The sequence below is a fragment of the Bradysia coprophila genome, unplaced genomic scaffold (genome assembly GCF_014529535.1).
Source record: "Bradysia coprophila strain Holo2 unplaced genomic scaffold, BU_Bcop_v1 contig_297, whole genome shotgun sequence".
Taxonomy (NCBI): Eukaryota; Metazoa; Arthropoda; class Insecta; order Diptera; family Sciaridae; genus Bradysia; species Bradysia coprophila.
Genome location: NW_023503555.1, coordinates 1,601,272 through 1,626,188, shown reverse-complemented (window position 1 = coordinate 1,626,188; position 24,917 = coordinate 1,601,272). Strand labels below are relative to the sequence as shown.

Genomic DNA, 24,917 nt, shown 5'->3' with positions numbered 1-24,917 from the left:
TCCAATGAGCCAACGCACTCCAAACCAAGCACCAGAACAGATTTAAAGTAAAGAGCCTGCTTGGTACAAAGCCACTGCGTTAACCTCAACGCTCTTGTAAGCATTTCGTCATCAATTATTTATTGACTATGTTTCTATGGATGGCGTTTTGACAGCTGAGATAACCTTGGAACAGACCTCTCAAACGACCATCTCGAGATTACAATCTGGGCGTCGATTCTCGTGAATCTAAGAATTCGTAACTTGACAGTTGTGACCTTAATGTTAGGAGTAGTCGATACGATTCGTACCTGTTAAGGCGATAACTTTCAAGTTACGAATTCTCAAATTCATGGGAATCGGCGCCCTGTACATTAAAAGTGCATATGAGTGTCACTCCCTTATTACATTTAAGAAAACAAACGCAATATGACCCAATTCTAACCCGGCGGTACACCAACTAAACAACAACACAACCTAAAGAGCGTGAAATTTACTCTCTCCGATGACAACTTTCCTACCATATATTCTCTACGATGAATTATTATTCTTTTGTTTGTTGGATCATTTGAGTGCATTTCGTTCAGTCGTTCGTTCGTGTTTGAGTTGTGAGTTTATGATTGTTGGAAGTTATTTTTCTATCAAAAACCGATTGTAATAAAAACCAATTTTTGGAAAGTCAATTCAAATTTTTATCGACCGGTCAAAGTGAATATTGGATATTCGTAGCGTAACGATCGATTTGTGTCAGGTGAGTGTTTCAATCCGAAATTACAGTTAGATTTAATATATATGTCTGCCTTATTCTCAGACATCCAAAAGTGCAATAGCATCCGAATGTCACGTATACAGAATGTTGCATCAAAGAATTTTTCTATTATTTTTTTTTTGATATAAAAATTTTTTGTGTCTCTTCTCACAAGCGATTTGTCTATTTTTTTGGTGGATCTAAAATCCTGCTCGCACAAAGAAACGAATTGTCTCGGGCAGAGAATATTAATTAGGTTTTTGTCTACGCTTCTGTAATCTTGGTTTTGTTTATAAAAATCCACTTTTATGACCTCACTAAGTGCGGTTTTATTCATGAAAATGTTTTTTATTCTTCTCATAACAACCGTCTTGACAAATGGGATTACAAAAGTAACGACGATACGAAATTGCTTTGTACTACCCAAGGTCTTTTGCGTATAATATAAAATCGTAGTTAGACATAAAAACCCAACCAACCGAATGAATAATATTCGATTTTCAGTGGCTTATAAATCCTCATAATCATCTCGCAAAACAGCAACTTATCTGAATAGTATAAATGCGGTTTGTGTAACAAGTTTCAGTATTTATAAAAACGAAATGCAAAACTGCAACAGAAATGTGTGACTCGTTGATCGAATGTTCTCTTTAAATGCACTCTTCTGAAGACTTTTTTTTTCTGTTAGCATGACTGGAAAAGTTAATAATTGCATCTCTGGTAATTGCATAATGCATTTTGTGTTTATATGCCGGCCTACTACAATCATTTATATTATGATGATCATGGGATCATCATGGCATGAGAAGCAAAGTGAGATTAGTTACTGTGATGTGAAGGTTGAACAATGTAAAGTTATCCGAGTCAACAGGAGAACTAAATGAAATGCTGTGTTTGAGTAAGAAGTGTGCAGAGATATATATGTACATAGTCACTGTATGTCTAATTAATGCTGATTAGAAAACACAAAAAATGTTGTGAAGAAGAAGTTGGTCGTCTGAAATCAATTCTCTTCGGGCGTGACTGTTAAAATTCATTTTGTACAAATTATTGATGTGGAATATCTCTGTCAAAGATTGAAATATTTGCGAAGCCTTAGAATGAGGAGGACTGTGAAATTATAAGTTTTGATGAATGTGAAACATCTGAAAGTTTCCGTTTTCCATTTTCATCGTGTGCCACGTCATAATACGCCATAGCTCCCGAAGCATAAGAGCAATTTAAGAATGAGTAACATTACCTTGATTATCCATGTCAACTCATCAATTTGCAAATATTAAATGGAAGTGGTTGATGATGAGACTGGTAAAATTTTCGGAAACGATACTTAGGTGAACATTCAAATGATGTTGTCATTCAGTCGTTTCGTATACAATCGAACTACTGAAAGTTCTTTCGTGAAAAGGCTTAAAACTCAACATCATCGTCAATAATTTGATTTTGTACTTTATCGCGATTGACTGTTTGTGTGTAGTGTATTATGATGTTGTTTAAATTGGTAAGAGTTTCCATTGTGAATAGTAGCGTTTATTATACTGTGCGAATTGCTCTGGCCTGTTTACACTCAAATAATAATTGTTTTGGCATATAAGTAGGTCAAACGCATTCTTATCAAAACCGAAAATTAAAAAAGTTCTCTGAAATTACACTGACTGTTCTCAATGAAAACTTCTCATATAAGACTCGGAACAGATCAGGTCAACTTGGCCTGAAAAACTTAAAACCTAAAACCTGATTGATCTGAACCTGAAATGCTATCTCTAAGATTCGACCTGAAACCTGATTCTACTTGAAATAAAATTACCTGACGTGACCTGATCTGACAGTTTGTCAGTTTCTGATTTTTTCAGGGAAATGATAACAGATGGCGTTGTTGCCGACTCACCGGCGCAGCGTGATCTTTTATCATTTCTCTGGATTTTTTTAGGAAAAAGGTTTACATTTTGCACTGTAAAAAATTGCAAAATTTATTCTGGTCAGGGCAAGTTTAGGTCACTTGAAAAAAAAACTGACCTGAATTGTTGAGGTAAGATGATTTCAGGTTCAGGTCGGGTTTGACTATGTTCCGAGCTATAGAGTTCTCCAGATTATTCCGGAAACAAAAAAAAAATGAAAATGTGGAAAGAGAATTCAGCACACACCAATTGAGAAACTCCAATTGAGCTACTACCATTGAAACTTCATCGTGTCTTAGATAAAACTTGAACATGAACATACAAACTTCACAAAACTGTTTCATTTTACGTTCAGCAACCTCGCTCAAAGATTCATTACTTCGAGTGGTTATTTAGGTGTGGATACTCCTAAAGTTATGCAAAGCCTTGACCTAGTAAAAAAAAGTTGTCCATCCATTTTGTCCACACGCTTCACCAAAAGTTACATTCAATTTCGAAGATATTACAAAAACGTTCTGGTTTTCGGTAAAGTTTTCGTCACGCAATGACCTGTCGCTGAAATAACAGCCACACGAAAGAAACGTGTCAAGTCTTGCACATTGCCTTTGTGCGAGGTAATACTTCAACCTTCGTCGCCTTTTAACACTTGTTTGCCGTTCCACTTTTTGTTTTTATTTTTAATCTATTAAGCGTTGTCTGTAAAGCGCTTTTTGCAGCGTAGAATTCATAAATTTGCGCAGTTTTCTGCTCAGTCTGTGTGCTCACTTCGAGTAATAAACAATCAAAGGCTGCAGCGCAGAGCCTTTTTTAAGAAAATATTTTCTTGAATTTCTTTCCCGAAATCTATAAATTTCAAGAAAATATTTTATCGAAAATAGGCACTGCTGCACAGTGTATTTGTTCTACATTGAAATGGTATATGAGATGTGTGTTGGTTGTGACCAACTAGTAGATTTAGTTGTGGAGCAAAACTGCACTATTGACGTAATGACGCTGCAAGAATGAAATGAAGGTGAACGACATCCACATGAGATGTTTCGATTCCATTATTTGTTTTACCGATCAACTATACCACTCTACTATCACTAGTTTTAAAATTAGAGAAGCAATTAGATGTATCGCGTTTCATTGATAGCATCCGCTTGTGGTTTTAAGTGAAGACATTGTCAGAAATGTATATCCTAGCCCCATGGTAATTGAGTCAATTATTAAGCTAATTATATCAACGAACGCACCGTTAAAACCGAATGGTCACTTTATTCCTTTTCTTTTATGTACCAATTTCCTTCTATATTACGGAGTGAAAATCTGTCCCAAACGAGCGTACAAATTTTGTTGTTATTGTCAGTCTGCTTAATGTTAGCAACGGTGGAAAAAATAACAACATGAAAACGACACCCCGTCATGCTTTTTATACAATTGTTTGCTTAGAAATCTTTTCAAAAGTATTAAAACAAGACACCATCGTTATACGTATAGCCAACCGTAATATGTAGATCTAGGAAAAACAATTTTATTAATACGTCGACCGTGTATACGTGTGTATTGTATACACGACGCTATTCTGTTACAACGAAAAACAACTCTGGAACAGTTCACCAAACCGTATCGAATTCAATAAATTCTTTGTGATCAATACGGAAAATTCGTTTGGGTTGTTGTTGTTTTCTCAAGTCGCAACCGAGTATAACTGGGCTGCATACAACAATATCAATTTCAATACAAAATATTGCTGAAGTGTTTCTGTTAATCAATTGAAACCTCACCAATTGCGAACGTATGTTCTACAAAACGTTTTCATCGTTTAGAGGAAGAAAAATTTACCTGAAAATCAATTTGATTTCAAATTACATTCGGATCGGTTCGAGCATTTTCGCAACATTGGCATTGATGTAGGTTAATTGTGGATGGAAATTTCTAGTTAATACCAACCAATGTATAGACATTATCAGAAACACAAAGTGTTCAGTTGAATATTGAGGTCAAGTGGACATTATCAGTGCCTAGTGATAATGCAATTAAATGTCGAGATCAGAGGTTCGCTATGCAATCATCTTCCTTAACCGTTTAGAAACAGACAAGGTATCATAACAAAGTCATTAGAATCTGTTACTTTATTTGTATAAAGTACTTTATAGCGTGGGTAACACAACCTATTACTTCAACATTTCAATTCAACAAAATCATCGGAATCTGTTACTTCATTTGTGTACAGTACCTTCTAACGTTTAGTGACAAAATCTATTATTTCAATATCATGGCCCTACGTTAGTGAAATGCCGTGACGCAAGTCTGTTCACACTGAAAAATTTGACAATTTTTTTTTCTCGTAGGACTGACGAACATATATTTACAACTTTTTTGACTTTTCCTCCTTCGCTCCTACTACCCCCACTTATTTTATTCGTAATCTGGGCGTCCATACCAGTTGATAAAACTTTCGCGTACTTTCCTCATCAGCTGCCATTTGTGACGCATATGTTTTTGCGTGTAGAATCTGTAAGCGTCACCTACACCGATATCAGTTCTTTTGTATGTGGATAACAGGACTTGCGTCACACCTCCACTGTAAGTGGTTTTGGGCGATATCAATTCAACAAAATCATCAGAATCTGTTACTACATTTGTGTACAGTACCCTCTAACGTTTAGTGACAAAATCTATTGCTTCAACATTTTTTCAACACAACTTTTACTATTAGAATAGATCTATTACTAGAGCTCATTGTTGTAGATCACAATTTTGACCACTGACAGTGTGATCGCATGCCAGACCTTGTGTGCAAACTAAACACGACTAATTTCGCAAAGAGTGGTAGTTTTTGAAATATTTGTTTAAGAAAACAGTTACATAGAAACTGCTAACGGAAAATTTAGTTAAACAGTTTTAGTAACCAGGAACATTTGAAGTCAAGGAAGATGGAAGCATTGAATTACTTCGCTAAAAAAAAATGTCTAGAATTTGTTGCTGCATTTGCAGGATTTTAAATAATAATCCGCTTTTTTGGAGGTTACCTATGATTGCACACAAAATCGTCATAGTAATATACTGAGCTTTACCGTCACTGTTATTAGTTTCGCAAACCACAGAGATCTATTCTTGTCACCGTAGTGGATAGCAGATGATTAGCAGTTTTTATAAGGTTAAAAAACCAGTCTCCCTGTACCTCCAAAAAACTGCTAAAATTAGCCCTGTATTTATAATGATGGCATGAACATACGAAACTTTTGATTGAAATAGTTGCATTATTGCACCCTAGTTCTGACAATAGTATTATCCTTCTTGTGTGTATGACAGGGATGATATTAAAATAGCAATTACTCTGAAAATGATTTATTAGTCCATCCACCGACAATCAATATTTCGATTTTAATTTATTCTACCGAACTATGAATAATTGACAAGCTATTCCGTACAGAAACATCCAATAACCTATTCATATACAGAAAATATTACACCGAGTGTTACACCTCTTGATAGTATAGTCTAGTCAGTCAGCTTATGCTAATAGCATTTACAATTGTTTGTATCGAATTCAACAGAATTGGAAATTAATTTTGCATTTGAAGCAAAAAAAAAATTCAGTCAGAGTTTCCATCGTCTCCATTCACATAGAAAAATTGGCGCCTTTTAAATTGGCTCTACGAAAAGTGAACCATAATTACAACACAAAACGATGTGAAACAAATCGACTCCATCGGTTGAAGTTCCAATAAAATATGAATTATTGTCTAACCTCTTTTCCATACATAATACATAGCCGCAAGGGCTGTGCAGTGCAACCCCATATCCTAGTTTTCATTCGAATCCTCTAATTTACATTTACGTTTTTTTTTCGCTATTCGCGTACATAAAATGTTCCATTTTATTTATAAACAACGGGGCATAAGGAGTGTATTTACCCTACATTATTATTGGGACTTGTTGAATATTTTAGTTTGATAACTTGTCGATATTTTCCTGTTGGTTTTTGGTGTTTGCGTTTTTTATTCGCCTTCTCTCTCTCTCTCTACACACCGAATAGAGAAAACTAAACTCTGTTCATTTCCTATTTGAATCCATCACAAACTTACGTTCCATGTTAAGTTTTATTCCGGTAGGTTGTTTACATATTACGGGGAAACAATGAAATTATTTCGTCAAACGAACTATTGATTTTTTTTATGTCCATTCCATTGCGGGAGGGTTGGCGTTCACCATTTTACTATAATAGAAAAATTCATAAAATTGTGTGTGCTACGTAGTGGGTTCATTAGTCACGCAATAGTCGATATGAAAAGGAAACAATTGTGTAATATTACGAGTAGTTTTCTTTCCTTGTTTTGTTTTGTTTAGAGTGAGTTTTGCTACTATATGGCACTGGATATATAAAGTATAGGAGTAGGACGCCATAAACGTAGGTTCCCATACGCATCCTTAACAAGAATATCAAAAAAGTTTGGGTCGCTACAACAATCCAATTGCCACAACACTAACGCCTCTTTATGTTCCCATAATTCATAAATAAATCAATTTCACCATTGTACTACGCATTTGAAAGTCGGAACGTGAATCACTGAACGAATTTATTTTCGTAAAAACTTCTTATCTTATCAGGCCGCCTATTGGCATTTAATGTATGAGCAATACCAGCGGATAATTCCGATAACGAATTATGATTTTCAGGCTAAGATGATCGCTTATTATGCGTCTGGTTTTGTTGGGTGAAATTTGTAAAATTAATTTCGTTTCTGTTTTAAACCAAATAAGCCGCTTTTTAAGGGGCTGTTCACAAATGACGAAACACTCTGTTACAGAGGGCAAAATTTTCCCTAATTTGTAAGAACTGTCACGTTTTCTCGAACACCGTCTACATCCTAAAAGTGTGACGTCATTTGTGAACAGTCCCTACGACGCCTTTACATACTCGCTGGACAGTCCTTTACCACTTCTATCATAAAATTACAATAGCTGTCACGACTGTCATACCCGTTTTTGTTTCACCTGAAACGTTGTAACCAAAAGATATTGATGTTGAAATTTTGTCGTCTGCGTTCCATTCTGAAATAGTTATTTGTTCACAGAGGGAGATAAAAAAGTTTTAAATTTCATTTCGAGAATGGTGTTTGTGAACAGAGCGCAGCGAGGGTCACAAGTCATCCTAGAAAATGAAATTTCCTACTTTTTCCCGAGGTCGGTCCACGTTTTCACAACAAAAGCAAATCCCTTAGAGGTTTCAGCTGAGGCGAGGCTGAGGCTGACTATTTTCTCTACTGTGTTGTGAAAAAGAATTTTCTGACGCACCTCTGAAACATGATATGAAGGTTCTGCAAGAACCGTTGCTGTAATCTCAATAGCAATTATTTCATCTAAGTTACTCATTCGATTTTATACAACCTTGAGAATGGAACATGTTTCTGAAGCAGGTCAAAGAGTTTTTCTGACTCGTTTGAGTTTTTGGTTTCAATTTTGATTTATTTATTGTGAACAGATACTCAAGGCTGCACTTACTAATGGATTCAAGCGGCCTAAGTCCGCCCTGTAATTGAAAAAATTATTTCCAAAGGTCGCCCTGTTAATCTTGTCTGGCTGCGGCCCTGTCGTTACTACAATCTGAATATTAATGTACTCACAACCTATTAACTGTTAAAGAAATTTTATATCATCAAACCAAATTGAAAAACATTCTTTTTACAATAAATCAAAAGGTCACACTAGAGGTGTGCGCCGATCCTAAAATAGTCGGCGGCGGTGCGCCGACTGGTAAGGAATCGGCGGCGGCGCGCCGGGAGAAATTTACAGTCGGCGGCGGTGCGCCGATCGGCGCGCCGATAAATTTACAAAAAAATCTAAATTTTCGAAAATAATGCAAAAACACTGAATTCTTACTGTCTTGCGATCTGAAGTATCAACCACTTATACAAGGGGAATCAACTGAGACGTATCTCACCTTTTATATTTTGAATGTACAATAACTGACCTATTATTTTAAAAACATCTAATTTAATGAATCCAAGAATGATTAGTGAGTTTGCGTAAATGACATATAAGTTAACTTATCAGTTGGAAATTTTAAGTCACATCTTCATACTAGATGTTCTGCAGGTTTCTTATTTCCAACTATAATGTATGTCATTTACGCAAACTCACTACTATTATCTTTCGATTTATGCAATACCCGTTCCTGTTGCCTTTAGTCAACGCACTTCTGTTATCTGATGCTACGATGGGTTTATTCGAAGTAGCTTTTCACTGAAATGTCCTTTCCCATCAGTAGATGGCAAAACGTTTTCATGCAAACTTTAAAATACCAGTTCAAGTCAAACGTTTGCTGCTGTTGTCTTGTGAAGGGTGTTCTTAGAGCAACTGACGATGGCCAGACCACGCTGGCCTGGGACCGCTATTAACACCTGAGGTCGAAACAGCGATTTTTCTCTTGAATCACTTAACGTGAAATTTGGAGGGAAGAGCTGAAGTAGCTCTGTTTGTTTTTATTGTTTACTCTCGTTTTTTCTTATTTGCTCTCATTTTTCTGTTGTAATCAGGCTGTTATTTGTGTTTGTTTTGTTGTTGGTGTTAATTTAATTTAGTTAGGGAACGAGGAGCGAGAAATGTGTCCATCTTCGATGTAGGAGTGAGATCGTAGTAGAAGGTTTTCGCAAATAAGAGATTCAGATAAACTTAAATTTATAAGTAATAAGCGTAATAAGTGTATGGACTACGCCAAAATGATTTTTTCCCAAATTTTTTACATAAAGCAGCTAAAAATTGAAAATAAAGATATCCGTGTCTCGTCTTTTGACGAAAAAACTTGAAACCGGAAAGATTTTCCACTTTATAAATTCCTGAAACATGTGATTTGCGCCATTTTCCATATAAGGTCTTAAGTTTGCCACTTTACAATTACAGTAGTATCACACAGTTTTGACTGATTCACTGAATTTTGTTCTCTTTCTTCTTCCTCTTATCTGCATCAACAGACAATAAGAGAAACGTCGTCTGCCGTCTGCCGCGCTTAATTCCATTGCACAGAAAATCGAGTAACGTACCCAAGGGTTCACGTTAAGTGAGGATACAGATAATACAAATGCTGTTTCGACCTCGGGTATCGATGGTGATCCCCAGTTGTATCCATCGATACCCTTCCCAAGACAGCAGCAAACTTTTTCTTTGGACTAGTATTTAAAAATTTGCATAAAACACTTGCCATCTACTGATGGAAATAGGATATGTTATAGAAAGCTACTTCGAAGATAACCCTATCGTAGCATCAGAAACAAAATCACCGTCGTACAGTGCAGGTAAGAAGAAAACCCAAAGTTACAACAACATTTTTTTAACCAAAAACTCATTTCTACGCATATAGAAACCTGACTTATAAATTAAGAGTGATAAACATTTGCTAATCAGGCACACACTTTTGTATAGATTTTTCAATTTAAGTTTATATTGCCGCCCATTAAAATGGCTGAAAGCACTAAACGTGTAAAATTTCGGCGCGACGAAAATACAATCGGCGGCGGCGGCGGCGTAAGCTATTATTTTTCGGCGGCGGCGCGCCGAAAATATAGCAAAAAATCGGCGGCGCGCCGGCGTAAAATCGGCGGTGCACACCTCTAGGTCACACTATCCCCTCGAAATCTCGCATCAAAATGTGATTGTGACAATTTTAATTTAATGAGACCATTAGCCTTTAATAAAAATTAATTTCTTGTTTATCTCTCTGCTGGAAAGACACACAGCCACACGCTGTTCAGCATTTAATTTTTAATTTAATAACCTCTCGTCTACACATCAACGTTAATCGGCGCAAACTTGTGGGCTCTTCTAAAACACTTATATATTCAGACGAACCATATGCTCCAATTAACGAAATGGGTAAATTTGAAAACGACATCGATTCGATTTGAAACGGTCGTTTTCTATGAACCGAACATTAGGATAGCTGGTATTTATGGAAATTAAAAATTTCTTTTTCATCGTTCAGAATTTTATGTATATCAAAATGTTGACAAACACACCGTGTGTGTGTGTATATCGTGTAACTAGGCAGATAATAAAAAAAAACCGTCATTGTGCATACGTACGCCACACCCAGTACGAAAAACATTAAAATGAAATTTTCTTTGTTGTTAATGATAAAACTGGTACTAAGTAAAGTATACCTAGACCAAAACTAGAATTGGTTATACAATGAATGACATTATAATGGCACTCTCAGTGTTTTTAGGTTAATTCCATAAGAATACGACGTTGTTAAACTAACAACGTTAGTTATGGAACTGATTTTCGTTGAGTTCAAAAATAAAGGGAAAAAAATTGTTTACCTTGTTTACGCATACGATGATGACTTTATATCCAATGTGGACACAAAAACATAACGATTACAATTTTTTTTGAATTACGTTTGCGCTCTATAGAATCCACCTAGCATTACAATTTAATTGACTCACAATTAAATTGCTCTGTGATTGTGAGACTCATGGTCCGTTGATACATTCTATATGAAAAATTGGGATTTTGAACTGAGAACAACCGGTATAGTATATGGGATCATATGACTTTTTGCTATAACTTTTAATCAAAAAACGATAATAAGTCGTTTTTGATTTATTGGCACTGTAGCTGTATTGCATTTAATTGATGCACAACACAAAAAAATTGCATAACTGATTGACGCGTTAACAACATTCGATCAGAGGTTTTATGTATGGAAACGAACCAGATTTCTTGTAGCCGCAATGATAGTGTTAACTGTGAGGTTAAAGTGTTGTTGTGAGTGAAAACAAGTAATCAGATGGGAAAAAATGGCTAACATTCTTGTTTTGTACCGTGTGAGAAGTCAGTTCGTTTGAGGAAAATGGTTAAAGAGACCGTTACATAACTTCGTATGGTTTATTCCGTTTTTTTTGCCGTGTTTGTCTTCGATTTCAACTAAAAGTACGTCTCAATAATGTGAAAATGGAGGGTTGATGTATTAATGAGGATCCTAAGTCATCAGAGTGTTATTAGATCATAGAGCTTATCGAGCGTAGTTACTACTCTTCCAATATTGATAGTAGAGACATACCTCTAATTGACAGTGATATCGTGAATTCAGTTTGGGAACCATTTGAATTCTTCATTAATTCCTGAAAAGTCAATTATTTGAGAAATCAATTTCCCGAATTAACTCAATTTTACCGAAAATTTATTGAAATTCACTAAATGGATTCCTCGAAAGATAACTTCAAACTCTTTAATGAACTACGAGACTACGATAATTTTAGAAAAATATCTACGAGAGGTATATTTGGGAGCGTCGAATCGGGTCCTATTTTTGAGATTTTCATTTCTGAGAATTTCGAAAAACTTCGAAAAACTCCGAAAAATTTCCGAAAAAGTTCTGAATTTTTTGTAAGGAATTATCTGACCTTTTTTTAGAAGTTTTCGTAATTTTCTGAATTAAAATTCCCAAAAAGAACCATTTCGATCATTATGTCTGAGAGGAATGTGGTGCTGAAAAATATTTTGCTCAATTCAGTGTGGGTTTTCTGTACGGTGAGAGACAGTGAAATTTCAGCATGAATTTGTTTCCAGCTGTTTGCCAGTTGATCCACAGATATAATCAAAACTGTTTATACTTTCTTTTACAATTGAAACAAATTCATGCTGATATTTCAATGCCTCCAACTCTAATTTGCGGAAATTTTCGGAAAATCAATTTCAATACAGAAAAGTTCGGAATCCATGGGATCAGCTCCTCCATCTTTTCATTAATAACTAAACACAGTCACAGTGCATTAGTTACTGATCGGCTCGCTCCACACAAAATTCTAACCACAGGCAACGTCATTGAAATTTAGACATTAATTTTCTTCAGCTGGTTCGCTCATACCAGCAAAAATGCTTCACTAGCTCGAGCAGAGCAGAGCAGTTATCTGTTTGTGTATCATCTGACAAACAGCTGAAGCAAATTTATGTCTAAATTTTACTGACGCTTACTGTATATGAAAATTTGATTCTCCTTTGATCCATTCAACCTTGTTCCAATCCATTCTGTGACTATTTTCATGACGGATAAATGAATGATGCGAATTCCTAGAATTTAATTACGAATTCACGTAGAAATCGACCCCGAAAATCAGTAATGTCATCGGAAGTATTCGCGATATCACTTATAATAACGGAAGCGAAATGTGATAACAGAATGACGGGAAAGTTAAGAATGAAAAATTGAATCGGCGAAATATTCCTTTCATAACTTCCTCACTAAAGTTGGTTATTTGTCCACTTTATCGATCATGTTCGAACAACAAACCATAACCTTATACGCCAATCCATATAGCAAACCATTAAATTTATAATTACAAACATTTTGATTTATCGTTCTGGCCACGTACATAATACTACCGGTATAAAGTGTGCTTTATACCTGAAATAGGTGCTATAAATCCAAAAAAGAAATGGATAATTGTCGCTTGTGCATCGCATGCCAAGCTTAATAATTAATGGTTCATCGTTGTAAATCTGTCTGTCTATACATCGCAATCTATAGATACTCAACACAATAATGACAATTGTATTTCACATCTGTCTCCCCACTAATTAGAATTGCTGTTGCGCGTTCCTAAAAAATGTTTTTATTTTTTTCCACTTACAGGAATTACCAACAAGTACATTCGTCTATACTGTTGAATACGTGCTATTCTCAGAAAATTGAGCAACCATATTAAAATACATTTCAACTGTAAGGTAGCCAGACACTGAACAAATATGGGGGCCTGTGGTGTATCGTGTGTCAAATATCTCGTATTTGTATTCAATCTACTGTTTGCGGTAAGTTTTTTTTCCCTTTTATTTCTCTTTTTGTACCGTATTTCCTGTGAACATACGAATTGATGTCCGATTGCAGTGTGAAACTTTGATAAAATACCAAAAAATCAATAAAAATTCTATTGCAAAGGGTTGATCTAAATATTTCCCTCATTTGAAATTAAAAATTGATGGGAAAATCGTACGAAAATAAACAGAAAGTGGGCGTTGCACTGGTTATATAAATTTGATAAGTGGAAAACTTTCGACGTTGAATGAATCGCTTGAGCTATTTCTGCTATTTCTGGCTCAAGTAAAAGGATGATTTTAGCCTTTAAATTCCTCATAATACCACGATTTCAAATCTATGCTTAAGATGACAAGTTTTTGTTGTGGTACTTTCATGTCTGGGCATGCGGAAGGTCATGAGTATATCTAGTGCATATGTCGGGAAATGGTGGCGTATAATTGTTAAGCACCACAGACCTTTCAATAAATTTTTAAATTTCTTTTTTCGTGTCGAGATTCGTGTGACATCAACGTCATCATTTGGTTTCTCTACAATGTACACTCGGGTATCTGCACTAGGGCTTATTAACTTATTAACAACGCTTACGCTTCAGACCAAAAGTTACAGCAAATATTAATCGTCTTACGGGTATGGAAATATAGAGGGATCCTAGTAACTTAGGGAATCGAATTTTGGCCGAACAGAGCAAAGGGGCGTCAGTTTTAAGTTTTTGGTTACCGGTAAATTTCGACTCATTATTTCCACGTCCGTTGTCTTAGAGAGTCCAATATATGGCAATGGTTCCAAATCAGTGGAATAGTGGTTAGCTCGTCCGCTACTCGATTGAGCTCAAATCCCAACCGAAGACAGATTTCAGGCGATTGTGAAGTGCAGATTTGTAAACAATCAGAGCTGATTAAATCGAGTTAAGTGAAGTTTTGTGTAGATCTTTCGCATGGCTTACCGGCAAAGTCATTGTTAGGAGACACCGATATTTGACTCCTTCTAATTTCGCTCCCTGTACAAGACAGATTGCGGCACCAAAATTAGCGAAGTTATTAAGTTTCGGAGCGTTGAAACAACTGATCCGTTTACAACCAGAACTGGTTGGACAATGCGATTGTCATATCAACCGTTTTTATGAGTGACTGATTTACATGTAGGCTCTCGACTCATCTCGCAAGAAACTTTTCTGGTTTGTTACACTCTAGTAACGAGTTTCCGAATCATTTCCCTCCTAGTGTATGGCCAGGTCCTTCCCAATTCGAATTAGATTTATATTAAGCTTGACAAATAAATCGTTACCGTTTTTATCACGAATAAAAGGCCCCACTAATGAAACAAAAATAATTCCACTTATCCCGTTCGTGTTTCGTTCCATTAACAAACGCTATCGATTGCTCTCTATATAGGTCAGAGGTCAAACCGCCGATAAATTGATATATGTACGTGTACTCTTTCATTTTCCATTTAAAATGAAAGTTTTGTCATATTGTTTTATGCGCGACGACACATCAACCCAGTAACTGTTTTACAGTTTTATTTCCCTGTATTGGCTCAGATATGAAAGTCTTTCCAATGATCGTCAACAATTTCTTCGGTGTGTAAAGTGGTAATACGGTTACCAAGCTCTATCCACACTTCGTTTTAAATTGACTGTGATGTTTGAAAACAGATCTTAGTAAGTGAATCAGATGTGATGAGCAATGACCTTAGTTGTACCTATCGGAAGCGTATTCTTGATCGAAGTATTTTTGAAATCCCTTACCTGAACATTGTTTGAACAATATAAATACATTTGATACCTCCGAAAAACCCCTGCATACCTGGTATGCTCATTTAATTTATCGATTTTTGCGAAAGTGACTGTTTGTATTTCAGTTAATTATATTTTGATGAGCACATTAGAAGTTAATGACTTTAGAAAGTGCTCAATCATTCAGGAAGTCTAATTTTGATTCAATATACACCGAAACGACAATCGATTTCAGCAAATTCACAACTGTAAATTTCAGTCTCCCATTTAAATATTGAATGCCCGATTCTTTAGCCTCTACCATGGACAGTGCAACAACCATCTGCCAATGTTTAACCTTTTCGAAACGGCAAGCGTATAGCGGTAAAATTATGAAATAACACTAAATCTATTACTTCATTTGTTAAACCATTCAATTTTCTGTATATAAGAGAAGATGATTCGTAGATCATCGATTATTCTAGTCGTTGCTTTTGATAACAAATGATTAATAAATGGATTGTTTGAATCTGAATTTCATTCCATCCAAATTATGATTGCAGAACAACCGATTCCCTTTACCTATTCAATAATAATGTCTAAATTTCGCTTGCAAATTTCAGTTGACTGGCTTAGCGATTCTATGCGTTGGCGCCATCATTCAATCGGCGTATCATCACTACTCCACGTTTGTTGGTAAGTCGACGGTTCTTATTCCTCAATCTCTGTTTGACATATTAACAATTTCACGTTTACCATCAGGGGCTAGTTTCTGGTCGGCACCGATACTGCTGATTGTTGTCGGTGCTATCATATTCATAATTTCATTCCTTGGTTGCTGCGGAGCATTGAAGGAAAACTCATGCATGGTGTTGACTGTGAGTATGAAATTTAATTACAAAATAATTTCAATTAACGAGGTCAACGTTGCAGTAAACATGTTGGTTTATCATCAACAGCGATACTGTTGACCTGTTGCACAGACGGAATATTCAATTATCTTCAATTTTGTTTCAGTTCTGCATTCTCTTGGTGGTCATCTTTTTGTGTGAATTGGGTATTGGCATTGCTGGCTATGTCAAACACGACCAATTGGAGGGCATTCTGGAGACCGGATTCAACAAGACAATGGCTGAGTACAGCAAAAACGAGGAAGCATGGGATTTGGTCCAGAAGGAGGTATAATTGTCGATCGATATTTGAGTTGCAGTTGGCGGCTACTTTACTGCTAACATTTACATTTTAGATGCACTGCTGCGGTATCAAAGGTCCAGCGGACTATCAGCCAATTTTCCAAAATAATTCGTTGCCGAACTCTTGCTGTACGAAGTTCCCTCCAAATTCTAATGTTTGCACTCAACAAAATGCCCTTCAGGATGGATGTATGCCAAAATTGTTGCAATTCTTGGAATCAAAATCGCTGATACTTGCTGGAGTTGGTATTGGAATTGCATTGATTCAGGTAATTGATTAAAAACCATTTTTTATAATTTTCTCAGTACCCCCAACACTTTATACTCAGGATTCTCTAGATTGATAGGGAATTTGAAAGACTCGCTCAAGAGATTCTCACAAATGTTGATATATTCTAAGGATTATCGAGACCCCTTGTTTGATAGCAAATAAAGGTTTTTACGCAAGTTCTGTTTCGTCCATAGCAGCGAAAATGTGAAAATGTTATAAGTATTGGAAAAATGAGGTTGGGGGCGAAGGGGGCTCAAAAATTCTGAAAATATAGTGGGCTTCCCTTGTGGGTGTCAGTTTATTATTTACGTTAGCTCTGAGGCAATAAGTTTAAGCTTGTGCTGGTAAGTAACAACATAAGAATCAAGCAAAGTGATGAAAGTCTGAATAGATTCGAACTCTGAACTAACTGAAATCGTTTTCCACTTCTTCTTAAAGATAAAACGAAAATTTTTACTCGCTATTTGAGAGTACGAACTTATACTCGGATTAAAGGGCCACCAACAAGGAAGTCGAAACTATGTTAAAAATTAGTAAAAATATGCATCGAGGACTACGCTTATTTCTGAAACTTTATTCAAGTACCTATGTGATCAACTAAGAACATTTGTCCTTAAAAATTCAACCCGGACAACACTGACTTTTTCAAAAACCGAAACATTTGATCGAGAGTCAGCTGAAACCTAGTCACGGGCCTGACACTATTCATGCTATTCCTCATTTTTTAAATGCTGCTATTCACAGAGCGTCCAGCCCGTGAACCTAGTAGACATAAGTAGACCAAGTACAACTCGTATTAGGTGCCACTTGGCTGAATATACCGGCATTAAATTGCCGAGTTTCTTATTTTAATAAAAAGACAATTGCACGCGTGTGGAAATTCTCGCTATCCTCGGTATCCTGGATACCGGGAAGTTTTCAGAAAAATTCTTTAGTTACCGGTAAATCGAAAAAATCGGGAAAAATATGTGGCGAAAAATCAAATTTACGATTTTAGATACCGGGAAATTTGAAACGAATACCGGGAAGAAAACAAAATTTCCACACGCGAATTGCAGGCTGCTTACTATAGGTACCCTATAGTGATTTTCAACTATAAATTCGTAGATGAGTCGAGTACAAAAGTTCACTTATCCGCAAAGATTTTTTTTGTCACCTATAAGCTTGTGCAGCCTGATTCTTTTGAAAATATTTGAGTTAACTGTATGTGCACACGGGCTGAACACTCAATGAATAGCAGTATTTAAAAAATGAGGAGTAAAGTCAGGCCCGTGTTTTCGGTTGAAAACTTTAACTGCACATATTTCAATGTGGATAAATTTTAAAACCAATAAGTCCCTATTCGGCTCAATAGTACATGTAATTACCTTCCTAATGACACCCCACACTGTACGGCTCGTGTAACTGGAGAAATTTTGGTAAAGAAAATGCAAGTTTTCGGTTTTTGTCGCCTTTCACCAGCCACACAAGCTTCGACAAATTTTTTAGAAAGTGGTTTTGGCTTTTAGGGCCGAAGTCCTTTCTAGGCACATATAATAAATTCCAATGCGTCCAATTTCGGTAGGCTGTTTTTCAAAAGAATCCCTCAGAATAAGTTGAATTTACACCCGAAAATCTACAACTCGAAAACTTGATTTTTTTCTCTACATTGGTAGAATCGATCAAAATCTGGGCAGACTGGGAACTGCCAATGTCCACGATATACTCAAAAACTATTAACGTAGAATCCCATCTTTTCGCTCTTGTCTCTGAAGCATATTGTTCGAATGTTTCCATCAAACGCGATACGAACATTTTGTCTTTATATTTTAAAATGCAATTTTCCATTTCAGCTGATTGGCGTTTGTTACGCATGCTGTCTGTATAGAGCGTTCAGACGTAACTACGAAACCGTTTAAGCATCGCCATCACACAGCAATAAAAGGAAAAATTGAGAAGGAAAATGAAAAAAGAAAAGAAAAACCAAAAAGGTATTTTTGTAAACAATTGAAAATATCTAAAAAAAACAATGATTTATATTCATAAGCCGAATTAGATTTATAAAAAAAGAAATACTTTTAACGAACGAGCGTTTAATCGAAATGTTTGAGTTATATGGATACAGATAAAAAAAGAGAAGAGAAACATGATCGCGCTGGTAAAAAAATCAGTCGATTAATTTGATATTAAAACCAGATTGATGTTCAATTTCCGAATGAGTTTCATTTGATAAAATAAAAATCACAAATTAGTTAAACCGAAACAATGATTCATTAATTAACGTAAACACATCACATCAAATCAATGTATAACTCGATGGATAGTTTTGATTAAACAATGTTTTTTGCACTGATTTAATGTTAAGCTTTTTTTCTAAAGAAAATGGAACGAAAAATGAAAATAAATTTTTTTAATATATTTTGTAATTTATCACTTAGAGATCTATAATGTTTTTGCGCTAATTGCTTAAAAAGAATCAACAAACAATTTTTCAGGGGAAATAACTCAACATCTAAGGGAAGGGATTGGTCGTTTTTGTTGTGTAGTAAGCAGGTACTATTTTTGGAAAGACGTTCTCCCATACTTTCTCAAGTTTTCCAAATTTTCCCCTAATTTTTCTTAATTTTCCCAAATATTTTTATTGAAAAAAATCAAGAAAATGTGGAAAAATGCAAAAAATTTTGGAAAAAGTTGACTTGAAAATTGTTCCTGGTAGTCAGGGCCGAACTGGCTCGTGTAGCAAAAAGTCCAAAAATTAAAAACTTTCATGCAAAAATGCAAATCAAAATTGCATTCGTAGTATGGCCAGTCCAAATCTGCTGGTAGTATGTCATGTCCCGGAACTGGTTCTGCTCCCGAAAATGTCCGTCCTGCCAGAACCGGTTTCCTAGTTCAACTTAACTACCGAATTACTGAAAGCTAATTTAGGTCAAGTCAGGTTCAGGTACTGTACTATGACTTCAAGATTTGGACAATTAACTATGTGCAAAGTATATAACAGCGACAACTTTTCATTCTTTTCTCGGTTGTACAAAAACCTTTCATAAATTTCTACGAAAAAGGTCGGTAGATGACCGTAACATTTGGCATAAATTTAATCGTGGAACGTGCGTTGACAGCAGGCAAATCAACAGTACAATGCATACAGAGTAGGAACTTGATTTCATAATTTTGTGGAGAGGTCCTTACAAATTTTCAAGTTTCTAAAATTTCCGGTTTTGGTTTTCAGAACTCGAATAGAAGATTACAGCAGTGGTCGTATAAACGTAGAATAACATAAGTGCAAATTATTGTTGTATCCGAGCCGTTAACGAGAACCGTTATGTTATAGTCGTTGATTTAAGCACATCTAATATTGTGCTTTAACTTGATGTGCAACCGGTCGCCACCGGAACACTAGAAACCAATATCGATTTCCGACGGATACTTCTCTTAATCTCTAGATCAATCTGCATATCAAAAAGCTCTGTTTTGCGCAATAAATTTTCATTACAAATGTGACATCTACGTGCTCCTTTCGTGATAGTTTTCTATTTGTTCGATCAGAAGGAGGCTCTTTCGCCTTTTCTATTGCTTGCAATTCTCTGAGTTAATTTTTTTCTTTTCTATCGTCAACGAGAAAATTGATAAACGAGACGCGTCCTTGAATTTATTTTTAATATTTGCTTTGAGCGTACCTTATTCATATCATTCCAAAAATGTTTTTGCCCAAAATTGAAGGATTAAATTTAATTTAAAATGAGCCAAAACACGGAACAATAAAAGACACACATTGAGAACAGTACAACAAAATATTTACAAACAAATAGACGAAAAATTGTTAAATAAACAAATAAAGACAAATATTATCAATTGCAAGTTAAAAAGTTTTTAATCGAAAAGATGAGTCTAAAATAATAAATTGTTTGAGACGTTAGCCTGATGGAGGACTCACTTATTTAGTCCTTGTATTTTCTAATTATATTTTTTCTTTTCGAACATCGAGACTTTTATTACTCATTAGACTCACCAATAGACCAAATTTTATTGAGAAATCAAAATAAAATTCAAAAGACATGCCCACCTTTGGAACAATAATGTATGAATTGCGGGGCGTATTTTTGTAAAATGTCGAAACTGTTTTTTTCTTTGGTAGAACTTATCTTGATGTTGTGTTGGTAAATTGTATTAAGGGAATGACTTAAATAAAGAAAATTTAAAAATAAGAAATGAGCCTTTGATTTAACTTTTCCACAAAGAAGGAAGCACAAAGAAGGAAATGAACGACACACCGGATATTGTGTTTAACCAACAGCGTAAAAATTATCACAAAAAGTACGAAGTAGAATCTTAGTAGAGGGCGGTGTTGACTGTAAAAGTCTCTTTGAATTGGTCCAATCACTGGCACTGGTTCAATCACTGGCACTGGTACGATCGATGTCACTGTTCCAATCGATGGCACTGGTCCAATCGATGACACTGGTCCAATCGATGACACTGGTCCAATCGATGGGACTGGTCGATGGTTCGGAAGCATCTATAATGAAATGTACGACAAATTGAAGTGTTTAAATCAATAAATCCACATTAGTAAGCACAATGTTGAAATTGTAGTGAAAAAGTGTAGCTTTCCTGATCTCACTGTAGGAAAAATTTGACAATCATAATGTATCAAATAGGCAGATCAATAATTTTTCGTCGGTATTATCTTCAGCTGAGCTAAGCAGCTTGCATCATTTCATTTACATGTCTCGACGAGAGTATACTACAAATAAAGTTTAAATTCCTTTTACATGCTACATGCGTCGAAAACCGTACTTTTCATGTTTGAAGCACGTCTTTCGACGCCCTCAGCATGTAAAATCCATTACATAACTCGGGATAAAAGTGAAAAGTCTCGTTTTCGTGTGTTTATTGACCTCGGCTTCGCCTCGGATCAACAAAATTCACACGAAAACTCTACCTTTCATCTTTTTATCCCTAGTCATGTAATAGTACATTACTATGCAAGGGAAGTAAAGTGATATCTCGTATCCAGATGAGAAAAAGTATCCGAGGGCGGCAGCCCGAGGTACTTTTACTCATCGTGATACGAGATATCACTTTATTTTCCGTGTGTAGTACGACGTTTTACTATGCGAGTGATGTAAAGGTTATTGCCTATACATGTAATAGCCTTATTACATGCACCAGCATAGTAAAATACTATTACATACTTTTGTTTTCCCTAGAGTCGAAAGTGGCGAATTACATCACTAGGGAAAACAAGAAAATTGGTTTAGGTTTCAAAAGCATGTAAAATCCATTACAAAACTCGGGATAAAAGTTGAAAAGTCTCGTTTTCGTGTAGTTGTTGACCTCGACTTCGCCTCGGATCAACACAATTCACACGAAAACTCTACTTTTCAACTTTTTATCCCTTGTCATGTAAAATACTATAAAACTTGTAGAAACAGCACATGTATCGCGTTATGCGAGTTAAATCTTTTACTTCTTTTGTTTAAAATATTCTGTTGGGTTTGATACGAGGTCTTTTACATCAGCGTTCCTTTCAATATGTGAGCTATTTGGATCTCATTGCTCTAATCACTGGATGTTTCAAAAAGGTGGATTTATTAGAATAGTAGAAGTGGTTTCAATTATTGAACATAATATCAAGAAGGTATCAATAAAATGGGTCAGAATGAAATTTGAATCTAAAATGACCGATGCGACCATTTCTCTAAGAGCACTCTTTTATTTATTAACTGGTTTCAATGACGAAATATGATAATGACATTAGGTTTAGGTTTGCTGCAAGTCCTTTTGTGATAATCTACAAAGAATTCAACAAGATCAGTAACTTTCGACGCTTACTATACAGCTCTAAGAAAAATGGTGGTTGCATCACAGTGTGCATCCCGAAGTTTTGGTCCTGCCAACGATATTTGCGGCTCACTGCAATATCTCACCATTGAAAATGTGGCCCAAAGATTATGGTCCAAACGAAATTGAAAACGGTAAAAACATAGTATTTTTCGTACCAACGTTTTGTGCACTGTACAACTGAAATAGACAAAGCACATCAATTCACATGAAAAAATTTAAACTTCACATTCACCATATTAAATTTCTTCACTCGCATAGTCATGGAAAAATTCATTCAAATTCGTTCTCACACGATACGACACGATTCATAAATGAATATTTTCCCGCACGAAATGGCAACTTTCTGTGCAATGTTTATGGACATATTCTATCTTACTAGTGCGATGAAGGATTTGCAAGGGACTTTATCGCACTAGTGCGCAAAAGTATAAAAATGAGGATTCCACTTCTGTATATAAAATCGGCATGTAATTAAAGTGATAGCTATTTAATAAGAAATGATCACAAGAAAATAGGAAATGATCACTAGAAAAAGAGAAATGATCACAATTTTTTTATGATAGCAATAAAAATAGAATTTGATCACCAAAAAATAAGAATTTGATCACTAAATATATGCAATTTTACCACTAACATATGATCGTCTCGAAATAAGAAATGATCTACAATTATACGAATTTGATTACAAAAAATAAAGAAATGATCGTGCAAAATAAAAAATTTGATTGCAAGAAATAAGGATATGCTATCTATTATTCTGTTTGATTATTAGACGATGCAAGAGAAAAAAAAATTAACACCTAAGTTACCAACACCGTTCCGGCGCCCGGCTCGCATTGCGGCCCTCCGCTTCGCTACGGGGCAATGGGCCGGATCGCTCGGCGTGTTAAAACGCTTTTTATGTGCAATGAATTACACAGACTAATTATTAGACGATGCGAGAGAAAAAAAATTAACTCCTAAGTTACCAACACCGTTCCGGCGCCCGGCTCGCATTGCGGCCCTCCGCTTCGCTCCGGGGCAATGGGCCGGATCGCTCGGCGTGTTAAAACGCTTTTTATGTGTATTCGTTCGGACTTTTAGTGATCAAATTCTTTACTTTTAGTGATCACATTTGATTTAGCGGGTGGTAGGTACTACTTGTGATCACTTCTTATTTTAGGTTGATAGAATCTTATTTCGTAGTGTTATATTTGAAAAACTGGTTGTGATCACATTCTAATTTTCCTGCAATCATTTTTATTTTCAAGTGATCAATTCTTATTTTAGATTTATCGCTTTTATTTCTTCCCTATAAAATCTGGTTTCTAACTTGTACCTACGCATGTGTTGTCAACTTCGGGTTTATAATTTTCACATGTTATCACAATATATATATATATATATTTCAACTTTGCTGTGGGCAATGGAGCGTTGCAGAATAAATAAAGATAAAACTACGGTCGGTCAATTGTTTTCTTTGAGACAATCTGTATTAATGACATGACCAATTCGATTAATATTTATAAAATGGTTTCAATTTACACTCCAGGTCTAGAACAATATGACTTCATAGTTGTAGGAGCCGTAAGTTCTGGATCCGTTGTTGCTAGTCGGGCTAAGTGAAGAACGAAATCGGAGAGTCCTTCTATTAGAAACTGGTGGAGATCCCTCAATTGAATCAAAGGTAGTTTTAGCAAACAAATCAAGCATGAAAGGAATGAAAGAATGTTACACAAAATAACTTTCATCAGTTGATGGGACTTATGTAGACATAAGGTTCAACGCTCTAGTATTTTTGGAAAAGCCTTTTCCGTATTTTCCTAAATTTTTTGACATTTTTCCACAATGTCCACGGAAAAAATTGAGAAAATTAGGGTAAATGTGGGAAAACCTCAGAAAATTTGGAAAGTATGGAATAATGTTTTCCCAAAAATAATTACTGATATCGAGATAACAGATGTCTATGAGGATGTCTATAGTTGTTTAGCTGTAAGTTTAGAAGTCACGCTAGGCTGGTAGCTCAGCCAAAACTTGCAATTGGCTCTAGGTTGTTAGTAGAGTCTCTAGAAGTACTAAAAAACTGAAATATGCCAAAGTTAACGTAGAATGTTAATGTAGAATGATGAAGGGTATTTTCAGCATAAATGTTCAATTAACATCACACTAGATTCCAGCATTTGCTGATGGTTTGAGAAGTCAAACCGATCAAGTAGTAGGAGCATCAAGAATGGGACATTTTTACCATGAGGAAAAATGCTGGGAGACTCTGGTGCGATAAATGGAATAGCCTATATTCGAGGCAAAAGCTGTGACTATGACGATTGGTTGGCTATGGGAAATCCGACATGGGGATGGAAAGATGTGCCAGAATATTTCGAAAAGTCACGGAACACAAGCGAAGCTATATTTAATGAAAAATACCACGGGACGACTGGTTAAAACTACTGGAAATAAACATCCGTCAGATAGCTTTGGATAGCGGAGCCGACAAGAACTGCAACTGAA

The 24,917-nt window shown here is 35.6% G+C and overlaps 1 protein-coding gene and 1 long non-coding RNA gene across 3 annotated transcripts; both read left to right on the top strand.

Moving 5' to 3' along the window:
* The first annotated feature begins 546 nt into the window (after positions 1–546).
* LOC119078778 (CD63 antigen-like) lies at positions 547–18,565 on the top strand. 2 transcript variants are annotated; one of them, XM_037186488.1, is made up of 7 exons: positions 547–730; positions 13,244–13,419; positions 15,764–15,836; positions 15,903–16,018; positions 16,158–16,319; positions 16,387–16,602; positions 18,437–18,565. In XM_037186488.1, the coding sequence occupies exons 2-7, from the start codon at positions 13,357–13,359 to the stop codon at positions 18,500–18,502; spliced, it is 696 nt and encodes a 231-aa protein (XP_037042383.1). In that variant the 5' UTR covers positions 547–730; positions 13,244–13,356; the 3' UTR covers positions 18,503–18,565. The 2 variants fall into 2 exon arrangements, with proteins under 2 accessions (XP_037042383.1, XP_037042384.1); XM_037186489.1 differs by lacking the exon at positions 547–730 and having other exon boundaries at positions 13,237–13,419.
* A 3,916-nt stretch (positions 18,566–22,481) lies between these two features.
* LOC119078796 lies at positions 22,482–24,607 on the top strand. Its single transcript, XR_005088055.1, has 3 exons — positions 22,482–22,561; positions 23,962–24,096; positions 24,580–24,607. It is a non-coding gene; the product is annotated as an uncharacterized LOC119078796 (long non-coding RNA).
* The last annotated feature ends 310 nt before the right edge of the window (positions 24,608–24,917 follow it).

Bases quoted from the DNA above. Each gene is read 5' to 3' on its own strand.
- LOC119078778 (XM_037186488.1), top strand. From the start codon at position 13,357: ATGGGGGCCTGTGGTGTATCGTGTGTCAAATATCTCGTATTTGTATTC. The intron at 13,420-15,763 runs GTAAGTTTTTTT...TGCAAATTTCAG, and splicing joins TATTCAATCTACTGTTTGCG to TTGACTGGCTTAGCGATTCT. The intron at 15,837-15,902 runs GTAAGTCGACGG...GTTTACCATCAG, and splicing joins TCACTACTCCACGTTTGTTG to GGGCTAGTTTCTGGTCGGCA.